This window comes from Chenopodium quinoa, unplaced genomic scaffold, assembly GCF_001683475.1.
Source record: "Chenopodium quinoa cultivar QQ74 unplaced genomic scaffold, ASM168347v1, whole genome shotgun sequence".
Taxonomy (NCBI): Eukaryota; Viridiplantae; Streptophyta; class Magnoliopsida; order Caryophyllales; family Amaranthaceae; genus Chenopodium; species Chenopodium quinoa.
This window is the reverse complement of record NW_018743283.1, coordinates 1,685,345-1,700,225: the sequence shown is the minus strand read 5'-3', so window position 1 is coordinate 1,700,225 and position 14,881 is coordinate 1,685,345. Positions and strand designations below refer to the sequence as shown.

Sequence of the window (14,881 nt, the reverse complement as noted above, 5' to 3'; positions counted from 1 at the left end):
ACGGAATTCCGTAAAAAACGTTCGTCGGAAAAGCGTTTGTAGGAAAATCAGCCTTTTCCGACCGAAATTCCGTCGAAATCACTTTTTCGACAGAAATTCCGTCGGAATTCATTCCTCGAAAGAGGTTTTTTCGGCCCGGAGAAATCCGTTGGAAACTTCCGACGAACACACATTCGTCGGAAGCTTACGAGGGAAATCCCTACCAAAAAAATAAAAAAAGCCACCGCACCCACCACCATATGCCCCACCACCAACCGCCACCAGACGCCACCACCATAACAAAAAACCCTCTAGTTTCTCCCCACAGCACCCACCACCATTGTGTTTCGAGATAAGAATCGAGTAGAGGAAAATATGGATGAATGTGACTCCATGGCTCACTTTGTACCATCATCCCCAATCCTCTTTTCGTGGTTCCAAACCATATGGAGTTAATAATCTCATGGATTATTATGATTGGGGTGTAACCTTCACGGGTCAATCGTTGTTGCCTTTCGTTGTCCCTTATCGTGGTTGCCTTAAATGATCCGTGAACGGTTTACAAGTTCCTTAAAAACTTGTTGGTGGCTCCCTACTTTAATTTCCTTGTCTCTAATTATTGTCCCTAATTGTTGTCCCTAATCGTATATGTCAATTCCCACTTCCTTTGAGAGCCAAGTATATTCACAACATGTTTAACGCATGCGCGCTTCAAATGACGCCTACAAGAATGCTGCCACATTTGACAAGTATAATGCTCTTATTAAAACTATATAGGATATGGGAGCTAGCACCTCACCCTCTATGTGTAAATGTTATTCCTTTAATGTGTCTTTTTTGACGTATAAAGAAAGCTAACATTGATTTTGAGTGGCATAAACCCCGTCTTGTTGTTAATGGCAGTAATCAACAAGTTGGAGTAGATTGTGATAAGGCATTCAGTCCGATAGTTAAACCAGCCACAATTCAACCATACTGGGTATAACATTATCAAAATCATGGCTTATATATCAGATGGATGTCAAAAATACTTTTCTGAACAATGATCTTCAAGAAACTGTTTATATGCATCAACCCCCGGGTTTTAGAGAAAAGACATATCTTGGTTATGTGTGTCTCCTTAAGAAATCATTATTTGGTCTCAAATAAGCACCCCAAGCTTGGTATCATCGGTTTTCTAATTTTGTATCCACTATTGGTTTCATCTACAACAAATCTTACAATTATTTGTTTATTTATTCTCATGGCCAAGAAACATCATTTATTCTCTTGTATGTAGATAATATCTTACTCACGGCCTCATTAGAACATCTAAGAAAATTTGTCATGGGGAAACAAAGCTCGGAGTTGGCACTGATAGATCTTGTTCTCTTGAATTCATTCCTTGGCATCTCTGTGACACGTCACCAAGGAGGCCTATTTTTATCTCAATTACATTATGCTCTTGGAAATAGGGGTGTCCATTCGGTTTTCGGTTTGAATTTAGCCCAAATCCAATCTGATCCGAAATAAATTTCGGTTTTTAATATTCAAATCCAATCCGATTCGAATTACTTACCAAATCCAATCTGAATTATAATTCAGTTATTTGGATCCGATTCGAAAATCCATATTAAATACGTTGCTAATTTTTTTGGGTCTTAAAAATAAAATTGCAATAATAAATTTCAATTCTTGAAAGTATAGTAGTACATGATTTGTACAAGTATTGAAAACATAGGTTTACATGATTAATATTATTATAATCATAAACATAGTTTAACATGAGTAATATTAAAAATATTTTTTTCTTAAAATAACGCTTTCATAATTCGGTTATTTCGGTTTTTTGGATCCGAACAAGGTTAATCCGATCCGATTCTAAAATCCAAATTTTAAAAAAAAATATCAATCCGAGCCGATTCGATTTTAAGTTTGGATCCGATCCGAATTGATAATTCGGTTTGGATTGGATTGGATTCGGTTTTTATCCGAATAATGGACACCTCTACTTGGAAATAATTGCAAAGCTAATATGTCATCATGCAAACCATTTGTGGACACAATTGCAAAATTGAGTTCCAACTCTAGTCCACCTATTAAAGATCCCACCAAATATAGAAGGCTTGCTGGAGCATTACAATATTTGACTTTCACACGTCCCAACATCTCGTACGCTGTCCAGCAAGTTTGCTTATACATGCACGCCTTCCGTTGCATTCTTCGTTACCTACAGGGAACACTTCATTTTGGTATGCATTTATGTCCATCTCATATACATAGTAATAAAATTAATAGGAAATTTTACATTAAACCACCTTTTATAACCTTTTTTTTGCAAGAAACCACCTTATAATTTTTTTTTTTCGCAAAAACACACCTTAATCCTAATTTTTTTTTGCAAGCCCACACCTTTTCCCGAAAAATGCCCTTTGACCTTGTTTTCAGGGGTTGACCCGACCACGTGCCCATCACGTGTCCCCCTTAAACCACTATTCCTCCCTCTCTCTTTCTCTCTCATATAATTTTAACCAAAATTTTCCCTCAAACACCAATTACCTCTTTTTTCCTTCCCTTTCTCTCTCCTTCTTCACTGTTCTTTCCCTTCTCAAATTAAAAGAGATTTCATCCTCTCCTCATTAACACTCTGCTGCTCTGCCATGGCTGCCACGAATTGAATGCTTCTAATTCGAGCTAAATTGGTGGCCCTAGAAGAAAGTAAGTTCTCAATTTCTCTCTCCTTCTTTTTTTTTATTGCATGTTGCGTTTGAACTCTGTCCTCATTAACTCTAAATTGGTTGTCTTTGTTTTCTTCCATGGGTAAAAAAAGGACCTCTGCTGCGTCGTCTTCATCAAGAAATCGTGGTGTGGGGTCCATATACTACATCATTCAAAAACCAAGGTACAATTTTCGATTTTTATAATGTTAGGGTTTAAAACTGTTTAAATTGGAATTGTACAGTTTAGGGTAAAGTGGGGTTGAATGTTGGGAAATGACATGCATGCACTTGAATATTGTAGTAGATGTGATTAGTGTTAGTTGTAGGTTGGATAATTTCTTTTTTAATTTAATTTTCTAGAAAGCAGTGATTTTTTTTTTTTTTTTTTTTTTTTTTTTTTTTTTTTTTTGTGTTTTATATGAAATGTTTGTTAATTTGTTTGGTGTTTGTTGGGACATTGAAATTGGTATTTGTGTCTGTTTTCTATCATGTTTAATGGTAAGATAAATATTTTTGAGCCTTGGTATAAATTTATGGATCCAATTAATATTAGGCTTTATGTATGGTGGTGAATTTGTAACTAAAAAGGGAAAAACAACATATGAGAAGAGGAAGGGGAACAATAATTACTATGGACTGAGCTTACATCCCAATGTGTCTGAAGTGTGGTATTTTGAATTTGTGCACTAGATAAAAAGTGAGTTAGGTTATGCTGAGGTTGGGGAGATTTGGTATAGGAGGAAAGGGTGTACTTTGTACTCTGGCAGAAAACAAATCTTAAGTGATGATGATGACATACCAGATTTTTTAGAATCAAAAGAAAAAGATGGTTGGTAAATTCTGCACTTGTACCATCCTCCCAAAGACTTAGCTCTAGAATAGGTAAAACTGGGGTATGGACTAGGGGTGGGTTTTTACACAGATTCAGATGTGTCAAGTGGTGGGACCTTTACAAACGATTAGTCATCAGGTAGGAGTGAGTCAGTAATGTGTTTGGGTGAGTCAGCTGGAGGAGGGGTTGGTTTTGTTGAGTCAGTAGGAGGAGTGACTGAGTTAGGTGAGGCATCTTCAAAAAGCGTGGGGGCCCCACTCAGCAAAGATTTCCATCCAAACCCTAGATCTGAGGATAACTCTCCAGTTTTGCCTCAAAACAATCCCATTCCCAAAAGAAATCTAACACCCCCACCCAGAAGAGAAAAACTCCTTATTGTCTAAAAAAAAAGGTAAGCTTCGTCGTGTTTCTTATGTGACTGAAGAACCAGTGAGGGAGTTAGCCATCACACCTGAAACTGATGAGCAGGAGAGTAGTGAGGGGAGTGATAGTGAGGACAGTTTGAGTGAAGAAGACTGTGAAGACAAAGATGATGATGACTTGTTTGCTCAAAATGTTGATGCTAGAATCAGTGAAAGAGTGTTTGAAAGTTTAGGGGGATCTAGAGAGATAGTAGTGCAGTTGAATGCAGATGAATTAGACGAGGATGAGGATGAGGATGAGGAGGACAATAATGAGGTGGAACCTGATGATGAGCTTAATGATAGTGATGGTGAGGTAGTCAGAACAGTTGGATCTAATTATGAGGGAGTAGACTACCCCATATTCAACCCAGAAGTAGACTTCAAGCAGAAAATAAGCCTTAAATTTCCATCAAACACATGTTTCAGAAAAGCTTTGAGGAACCATGCCATTAAGAATGGCTATGATTACTATTATTTGCACAATACAAACTTGAGAGTGACTGCCTATTATGCAAAGAGGTGTGCATGCCCATGGCAGAAAAATAGGAAGTTGTACAAGTGTGTTTGTGAGGTTCAAAGGAAGTGTAGATTCAGGATACATTGCAGGAAAGTGAAAGGTGAGGGAAACTTTCAAATTAAAAGTTTTAGACCTAAACACATCTGTGGACATCAACACGTGAATCCAAAGGTCAGCTCCTTATATTTTGCTGAAAGATATCTTGATGCCTAGAGAGATGATCCAACCATAAAGATGAAAGCATTCATAAGCAGAGCAACCAGAGAAATACAAGCTGAGATTGGATATCACAAAGCTTGGAGAGCTAAACAACTTGCATTGAGAATGTTGTTTGGTGATGCCGCAGAAGAGTATGAGAGAGTATGGGATTATGTAGCTGCTATTTGCAAATATAACCCAGATAGTACAACAATTGTCAAGGTTGTAGGCATAGAAAATCCTCCAACCCTGTTTCAAAGGATGCACATCTGTCTGTAGCCTTGTAAGGAGGGGTTTATGGCTGGCTGTAGGCCTATTTTGGGTGTTGATTGGGGCACATTTGAAGGGGCCTTATCCTAGTATCTTGCTAACAGCAGTGGGAAAAGATGGGAATAATAATATATTCCCAGTTGCTTAGGCTGTAGTAGAGACAGAGAATGCTGAGACTTGGAAGTGGTTTTTGGAACTTCTGGTGAAATACATTGAATCAATTGCTTAGTCTGTCACATGGGTGCATGAGAATGAATCTTTGACCTACATGAGTGATAGACAGAAGGTCAGATTCAATACCTTAATATGTCATGCCTAGTTATTTGCTGTATTTGCCTTATTCGTTAATATGCTAAAGGTTTTGTTTGTATGCTAAAGTTTTTATTTGTATTGGATGCCTAGGGATTATTGGATGCATTTAAAACTGTGGTGCCTAATGCAGATATTAGGTTTTGTTGTAGACACATATGGTCTAACTTCAAAACCAAATTTCCTGGTGATATATATAGGGAACACTTTTGGAAGGCTGCAAGGTCATCCACTAAGGTAAACAACAACATCTAAAGTTGGATAGATTAGGTTGGTCTGATCTGAATGTTCTGTTACAACATCATTTTGAGCAACATATGCAAGCTATTAAGAAGATAAACACATAGGCATTCATATACTTGCACTCCATTCCACCTTGTAACTGGTCAAGGCATGCATTCACCACTAGAAGCAAATCTGGTATGGTTCTAAACAACTGTTGTGAGAGTTTTAACAATGTCTTGAGAGAGGAAAGAACTAAACCAATCATATCCCTTATAGAGTGGATAAGGAGGTATGTAATGAAAAGATGTTGTATGAAAAGGGATGGGTTGCAAAAGTTTCAAGGCTTAATTATGCCTTCTATTGTAAAGATGATTGAGAAAGGTTTGTTGAAGGTGTCAAGTATGAGAGTGAATCAGGAAGATTTACATGAGTTTGGGGTAGATGATGAAGATGATACTTATGTTGTGAATTTGCAGAAAAAGGAGTGTGGCTGCTATAGGTGGAGCTTGTTAGAAATTCCTTGTTGGCATGCATTGGCATGTATTGTGAGGAATTTGTAAACCCTGCATATCATGTGAGCACTTATACTGCTTCTTATGCACCCATGTTCAAAGCAATGCCTGGTTTTAGGCAGTGGGAAGTGAAACCATTACCCAAACCCTTACCCCCACCCTACAGAAAAATGACAGGAAAAAAAAGAGGGTAAAAGAACCAGGGTAGATAAAGAGAGAGAGTTGGTGAAAAAGGCAAGGAAAAACAACAAGTGCTCTAATTGTGGTGGCCTTGGGCACTACAAAACAAAGTGCCAAAATGTCATTGTGCCTCAAGTTTTAATCAAGGGTGGGAGACCATCAAATGCTGCTCAGACAGGAGTAGGACCCTCCCAGCAAGCTGTGTCCCAGGTTGGGGGATATGGAACTGCAGCTGGAGGTAGTCAGTCAATATCATCAATAGCAACAACAAATACAACAACAACACCAGCACCTACAACAACAACTATAACATCTGCAGCTATAACATTACCTAAGGGAAGAAAAGCAGGAGCACCTAAGGCGGCATCCCAACCAAAAACTAGAGCTGCAAAAGCAAAGGCAGCAACAACAACTACAATAAAACAACAAAACAACAGTAGCCAAAGAAATCAAAGAAAACCTCTTTAATGGCTGATTTGCTTTCAAGTTCTCAGAATGTGCAATCATCACAAGCTTTTTCGAACCCTGCACCAATATCTCAAGGCAAGAGTTCATGATTAACATGTCAAGTAGACAAGTAGTTAGTGTACTTATTTTTGTTTAGGTTGGTTTGGTTTAGTTAGTGTACTTGTTTTTGTTAGTAAACTCAAGCAAGTTTTTGCACGTTTTTAAACACTACAATCACACCCCTTTTGTGTTTATTTCAACCAATATCATCTTTGTCATTGTTAATTAATTAAGCAAAAACAAATGAAACATTGCATGACCAATGATAAATAAACTGCATTTCATTCAAAAGACCATATCAAGGTCAAAACATTACAATAGTGTTAGTCAAATGGAATGGCTTTAATTTCATTTCCTAATTTCATAAAACCATACAAACCATGCCCTAACCAAATCCTAACCAAACAACTTAACAACAACTACACTAATAACAACGAAAACAATAACACATGCTGCAACCAGTACCCTAAGCTGATCCGTCTGCAATCCTTGTGGAGCTTTAGCTCTGTCCTGTTGCTTCCATTGCTTCTTCTCCATCCTCTTCAATTGTTCATTCAACTGTTTTTTCTCATGGTTGCAGCAAGCCATCTTTGTCTGCAACAAACTCAAATCAGAGGTAAGTCTGTGCTTCTCAGCCAACAACATGTTAGTCATATCCCTTTGCCAATCAAGAATGTCCTCATCAATCCACTCAAAAAAATTACAACCCCTATGCCCTATCTCGTAGTTGTAGAATTTACAGGCTTTAAACTTCCTCCCATGGTTCTCATGCGTCCATGAGGTCCTAAGACCTATACATGAATGCCACAATAACACTTATGGCCCTTGAAATCCATGCTGCAAAAAAATCGAATAACAATTCCCAATTTAAAACCCTAATTTTCGCACATAACCCTAATTTCCGCAATTGTAAGAAAATACAAGCAATTAAGTGTGAATTACCTGGCCCAATTGAAGTTCCTTGGATAATCCGCTGGGAAATTTGGGCAACAATGTCGTCAATTTAGAGCAAGTTCGCAGAACAGGAATAGAGTTATGAGAGGAGAGCGAAATAGTTAGACAGAGAGAGAAATTAGACTGAAATAAGGAGGGAAAAGGGAGGAATAGTGGTTTAAGGGGGACACGTGATGGGCACGTGGCCGGGTCAACACCTGAAAACAAGGTCAAAGGGAATTTTCCGGGAAAAGGTGTGGGCTTGCAAAAAATTTTAGGATTAAGGTCTGTTTTTGCGAAAAAAATTTTATAAGGTGATTTCTTGCAAAAAAAAAGTTATAAAAGGTGGTTTAATGTAAAATTATCATACACTGATACTGATTGGGGATGTTGTACAGATACATGCCGATTAACCTTAGGATATTGTGTATTTTAGGGTCAAAATATGATACCGTGGTCCTTAAAAAGACAACCCACACTCTTACGTTCAAGTGCCGAAGTAGAATATCATGGGTTGCTAATGTCGTTGTAGATACATGTTGGTTACGTAAGATATTACTCGAACTACAACTACCACTTAAAAAGTGTCAATTTGGTGTATTGTGATAATTAATGTTAGTGTCGTGTATTTCTCAAGTAATTATGTTCAACACCAACGCACTAAACATATTGAGATGGTTATAAATTTCGTATTAAAAAAGGTAGCTGTTGGACAAGTACGTGTACTTCACGTCCCATCTCGGTTTCTAATTGATGACATTTTCACAGAAGGGCTATCTAAACTTCTGTTTGAAGACTTCATGGACAATCTATGCGAATAAAAACCAACTGCGGGGGTGTATTAGTCAAAGTATTAGTCAATAATACTATCTCCGATTTTTTTAGTTGCAACTTTGGAATAACTTATATCTCACAAATAATATCCCAAAGTTACAAATAAAAAATCGGAGGTAGTAATATCTTTATATATCTCTGTATTTATATATTACCATGATTATAGCCTTAGTCAACTCTAGAGAATACTTGCACTACCGTGATTATTATAGCCTTCATGAGAGCCAAAATATTAGCCTTGTAATTAAATGCAATCATGTATATATTGAGTAATATGCTTCAAAATATTTTTTTGGTGAAAACGAGGGGTAAGGCCCAAAAAAAAGAAAAACTAACCAGAAAGCAAAAACAAAACAAAAACAAAGCACTACAAAACTAATTAATCCTCGATACCCTTCTTGGGATCGTCCTTCCCCTTAAGTCCTCCAATAAAACGGCTCGAAAATCCAATAAAACGGCTCGATTAAAGCCTTGCACTTTCGGATAATATGAATAAAAGGGGAGTTAGTGGGAGTATGTGTTCGTGCATGTCCTATAGATTTGCCTGTTGTTGATTGGAAACAAACGAACTACTACCTCCGAATCAATTCTCACTTGTACCCTTCGATGTATTCCATTTCACGCAATAGCTAATCCTCGCATCACTGCTAGGAGTTCAGCTCGAGTACAAGAGCAAATTCCACATCTCATCGCAAAAGCTTCCAATACCTCACCTGACGGACTTCTCACCACACCTCCGGCTCCCGCTAGGCCTGGGTTGCCTTTTGATGCGCCGTCCGTATTCAGCATAACCCACCCTTCAGGTGGAGCAATCCAGCACACATAGATTTCCTCGCGCTTCCTCTTTCCACTGCTTACAATATTGCCACGCTCGTATGCTTTTTTTTTATGTCTCCTACTCAAGCCAAAATAAAGCAGGCTTGATCAATTGGAATGTCTACTTCCCTGTCGAAGCATCTAGCATTTCTCCACCTCCATAACCACCAGCATGTCACTGCAAAAATCAAGGACCAATCTTCACTAGCATATGCTCCAGGAGCTTTCAAGTTACGCATGATCCAGTCTTTTTTTGGTATCTAGAATTCAGCATCATCGACATTTACTCCTAGCTGCTTCCATACTACCAATGCTACAGGACAAGAACGCAATATATGCTCGACATTCTCCTCTACATAACCACACATCAAGCACCTAGGGTCATCCGTTAAATGCCGCAAGAATCGAGTAGCGTTCGTGATCAGTTTTTCTCTATACGCTAACCAAAAGAATAATCTGATTCATTGTGGGCATTGGATTTTCCAGATCAAACTCCAAGGCGCTTCCTCTCTTGAGTCCTGTGGACCAACATATCGGATGATATCCATTGCCGATTTCATAGTAAACCCTCCTGAGGGGGAACCATTCCAGTATATATTGTCAATTACATCTTCCTCTTCAATGAGCTCATGAGCTTGGATTTTCTCCAGAATTTCTTTCGGTAAATAGTCTGCAAATTTCAACTTCCACCCTCGATTTGCATCCCACATATCATTCACTTTGTGTTCGAGGATTCCTTCCGGGGGTGGAGTAATGACCTTATCAATCAAGGCTCCATCGATAGCCCAACTATGATGCCAAAACGAAGTAGCTCGCCCATTACCAACAACCGTTGTAATGCCTTTCTTCAAGATATCTATGTTCTCGACAATACCTTTCCAAGCATTCGATGCATCTTGTTTATGTTTGAACATTCCAATATCGCATCTTCCTTCACAGTATTTGTTTCCTAAGCACTCTAGACCATAACGAATATTTCTCAGTGAAGACTCTCCATCCTAGTTTTGATAGGAACGCTGCATTCGACTGTCTCATCGATCTTAGGCCTAATCCACCCTCTCTCTTTGGTTTGGCCACTGTATCCCATGCAATTAGATGCATCTTTATTTTTTCTTCTGTGTTACCCCAAACAAAAGCTCGAGTTTTTTTATCAATCATATCACAGATCCCTCTTAGTACCTTAGCAGACTGCATAGTATAAAAAGGAATAGAAGAAATACATGCTTGTGCTAAGGTAGTACGACCAGCTAGTGACAACGACTTGGATTGCCATCCTCCCAATTTAGCATTCACTTTATCAACCAAATATTGATAAGTAGCCTTGGTAACTCTTCCATTTATAGTCGGCACACCTAAATAATTCCCAAAATCTTTTGCGCTCTCCATACTCAATTTTTCACAAACCGAATCTCTTATATCATAATTAGTGTTTGGAGAAAAATAAATTCTCGATTTCTCCACACTAACATTGCTTCTCGAGGCCTGGCAAAACAAGTCAAGATAATTTTTCATTATACGAGCTTGGTCCACACTAGCCTCACAAAAAGGATTAGATCGTCCGCAAAAGCGAGATTGGTGATTGGAGGACCCCCTCTACTAGCTTTAGCCGGCTTCCAACACCCAAATTGCAGCTCTCTCTCAATCAAGTGTGTGAGTCTCTCCAAACAAATCACATAGATGTAGGGAGATAACGGGTATCCTTGCCGAATTCCCCTAGAAGGATTAAATTGCTCTGTCGGTTCTCCATTCCAAAGAATGCTCAACTTTGCCGAGGTGATACACATCATGATAATTTCCACCATGCTTTGAGGTAATCGTAGTTCCATTAGTGAGTCTCTAATAAATGACCACCTCAATCTATCATACGCTTTCTCAAAATCAATTTTCACCGCCATGTATCCAACTCTTCCTTGTTTCCTCCGTATTGAATGTAACATTTCTTGCACAATCACAACATTATCTGTGATTTGTCTTCCAGGAACGGAGGAACATTGAGTAGGGGATATCAAGAGGGGTAGAACTGTCTTGAGTCTGTTTACTATCACTTTAGTGACTATCTTATATGTAATATTGCAAAGTCCAATCGGTATAAAGTGATTAGCTCTTTGAGGGGTGTCCATTTTTGGTATCAATACAAGATGTGCATCATTGAAACCCTCAGGAAAGCAGCGTCCTCCCAGTACATCAAAGACCAGCTTGAGCAAATTTGGTTTCACTTTATTCCAAATTTTTTGGTAGAATAGAGGCTGAAATCCGCCCGGTCCGGGAGCTTTTATAAGGGTCCATACTTTGCAAAGCTTTGTAGATTTCACATACTGCAAATGGTCTTGTTAACACCTCCCATTCATCCGCACTAAGACGAGGAAAATAGTCCCAGAGCACTTCCCCTGTCAAATTCTATTGTCCCTCTTCCAAGAACAACTTCTTCCAGTATTCCACAACTAACCCCTTAACTTTATCTGGCTCAGTTTCCCTTTCATCATTCGAATTCATGAGGGTTTCAATTCTATTTTTTCTTCGTTGAATGATTGTAGATAAATGGAAATACCGTGTGTTGCGATCTCCATCACATATTGCATCCGCTCTGGATTTCTGAAACCACAGAGTTTCTTCTTCATCAAGTACCTTATTCATCTCAGCTCTGAGTTTCTCCTCCAGTTTTAAAATATGTCGGGGGTCCCCCATTAGCTAGGGATTTCTGAATTCCTTCTAGCTTGAGTTTCTCGTGTCAAGTCTATTCTTCAAGATTTTTCACTCTAAAATCATAATTGTCAGATAACTATGTAAGTCAAGGATCTCATTGGGGGGCACGGACTTTACATAATTATCTTTTTCCAAGCCAGGAACCACTTTTTTAATTCTATCTTTCCCTTTAGCCTTTCCTAAAGATTTTTCCAAATCAGTAGACGATTTTCCTTCCATATCCCCCTCCATCTCATATTGAGCATCTCCCAAAATTTCATCTAAATCCTCTAGAGAATTATTCTCTTCACCTAAATTAGCTGCTTCTTTCAAATTAGCTGAAGGATCCACTGGACTACTTTCCATCCCACCATTCTTATTTTCCAGAAATTGATCTTGATTATTCTCTAGCTCAATCATTTCCTGATCATTCTCTGAGTTTGACCTTGATTTCATCCCACCATTCTTATTTTCCAGAAATTGATCTTGATTATTCTCTAGCTCAATCATTTCCTGATCATTCTCCTGCTCCAAAATAGAGAACCTTGACCCTGAGTTTGACCCAACCCTTTCTTTCTTGCATCCACTATTTTCCAAACCTGATTCTTGGTTTGTTTCCCTTTATTCCAACCTGCAACATCTTCACTGTTGATCTGTTTCTCAGCAGGTTTTTCTGCACTTCACTAGGCTTCATCTGAGCTTGGACCTTTGGCTTATTGACATATTTGCGAGTGTTTCTTTGTACCAGCATCCACGACCCAAATTGGTCTTGTTCTTATGGTCTTGGTTTAATGAAACTTTCCTGGACGATCTCCTCCTGTTTTTCCAGGACATTCTCTCCATTGTTATCTTGTACCACTTTCAGTTCACAATCATTATCTTTATGTCCCAGTTTGCCACACTTAAAGCATATTTGCCTTAGACCTTCATACTGAATGCGCCAAATTCGTCCATTTAATCTGAACTTTGACAAAAGGGGCTTTGTCACATCTACTTCAATACTGAATCTGATATATTGACCTATTTTTTTAGCCTCTGTATTTCTGTCAATATTCACCACTTTGCCTATTTTTGAACCTATTTTGTGTAGAAATTCCTTGCCAAAGTACTCGATAGACAAATTCGGGATTCTTACCCATGCTGTGAGAAACTTAATTGGGGCTTCATCAGCAACGAAATTCGAAATCCACTTTCTAATGGTGAGATAGCTATCTCCAATAATCCATGGACCCTGGGTCAAGACAAAATGATAGTCTTCCATATTAGTAAATCGCACCACATAGTATGTATACCCCAAATCCTTAAGGGAGATATCTCCCTTCAAGCTCCATTTCAATCTCAACCTCTTGATTAAGACTTCATAGCTTAATTTCTTATCAAACAATTTGATAATTAGGGCATTAAGCCACGGTTTCCTTAACCTCTGTTTCTCCTCTTTTGTAAGCAGAATGTTAGGGCACGCTTCATCATTAGAATCACATTCCAGGGGTTGATCATCATCTGAATCAAATTCTCTACAAAGCTCATCAGTCGTTGGCTCGATTGCACCTTCACACTACCATTCGCCATATTGCGATACGAAATACGTGGCTGTGAGTGATCCCATCCTCCATAGTCTCCTCAACAAATGTTTCCATCATCGCATCCTCCTCCATACGATGCTCCTTTTCCAAAGCCGCCGGAGAATTTTCTGGCGTCCTTTTCACCTTTTTATTCGACCTCTGCATCAGGTCTTCTTCCTCGCTAGATAAACTTTTCTCTCGAGAATTTTCGCTCTCACCCATCGCTAGTTTACCTTTTGTTCTAAATATTATGAATCTTGCTTCAAAATATGAAAGTTGGTTTGTGGGCTATTTAGTTCCTAAAATATTCTGAATTAGTTGCTAGTCTTTAGCTTACAATAAGTTAGAAGTTAGTGGGTTTATTTTTTTAAGCACTTTTTGTTGGTGAAATCTATTCCTATTATTATGTAAGTAGTTTCCTTATTTTTAGCTTTGTTTATTTTTGGGCTATTGGTCTGTATAAGGCTTGGGATGTCAATAAGGCGGGGTGGATGTTGGCCTTTCCATCTCCATTCCCACAAAAAAAATTTTATCCCCATCCCCACGGCGGGTCCAAAATTCATCCCCATCCCCGCCCCGGTGGGTATAATTTCAAAATCATCCCCGCCCCACCCCCAATTGGATATCCATCCCCACTTTACCCCCACCGCTAAGACCCGTCTAATCCCCGGCCACCTCCCAATACACAATTCAACATAATTAATATAGATTACAAGAAAAAAATTATCGTTAATATAACACACTTTTTTTTTGAAGAAGTATTACACACTCTTAGTTATAATATTACTGTATTATAATTAATGTATCTACTATTTTAATTTACATATTTTTTTTTATAAAATAGAATGAAAATATGTAATTTTGTTTTAAAAAATATATAGATGTGAGTGTGAGGTGGGGGTGAGGCGGGTACGAAGTGCGGCGGGTAGGGCGGGGTGGGGATGGGGCGGGTACAATGTAAAATCCACCCCACCCCATCACCTATGGCTGGTATGATTTTTATCCCCATCCCTGCCCCACCATCCGCCAAACCAAGACCTATCCCTACCCCCTATCCCCACCCAACTAGGGCGGGTCTTCTACTTGACCCGCCCCACTGACATCCCTATATAAGGCACCGATGTTATGTTTCTTAAATTTGGTAATGAAAATTAAAAAGTCAGCTTTCTTCTACTACTACCTCCGTTACAGGTTATGTGCAACGATTAGACATTTTCCCTCTCTGCTTTATGTCAAATCGTTGCACATAACCTGTAACGATGGTAGTACATTATATTTTATTAATCTAATTTTGCCAACAAATTTGGTATCAGATCCAGGTTTGGGTTGTGTTGTGATCGGGGCAAGTATTATGGACAACTCATATGTGAGGGGGAGTGTTGAGCCCATGAGAAAACCCACATGTGAGTGGTGTGTTATCCC

At 38.7% G+C, this 14,881-nt stretch overlaps 1 protein-coding gene across 1 annotated transcript; it reads right to left on the bottom strand.

Annotated features, from left to right (window-relative positions):
- Positions 1-12,672: 12,672 nt before the first annotated feature.
- LOC110735450 (uncharacterized protein At4g02000-like) lies at positions 12,673-13,681 on the bottom strand. The gene is made up of 2 exons (XM_021915641.1): positions 13,484-13,681; positions 12,673-13,128 (listed from the first exon to the last, which is right to left on the bottom strand). Exons 1-2 carry the CDS (start codon positions 13,679-13,681, stop codon positions 12,673-12,675), a joined length of 654 nt encoding a protein of 217 aa, XP_021771333.1.
- Positions 13,682-14,881: the final 1,200 nt, after the last annotated feature.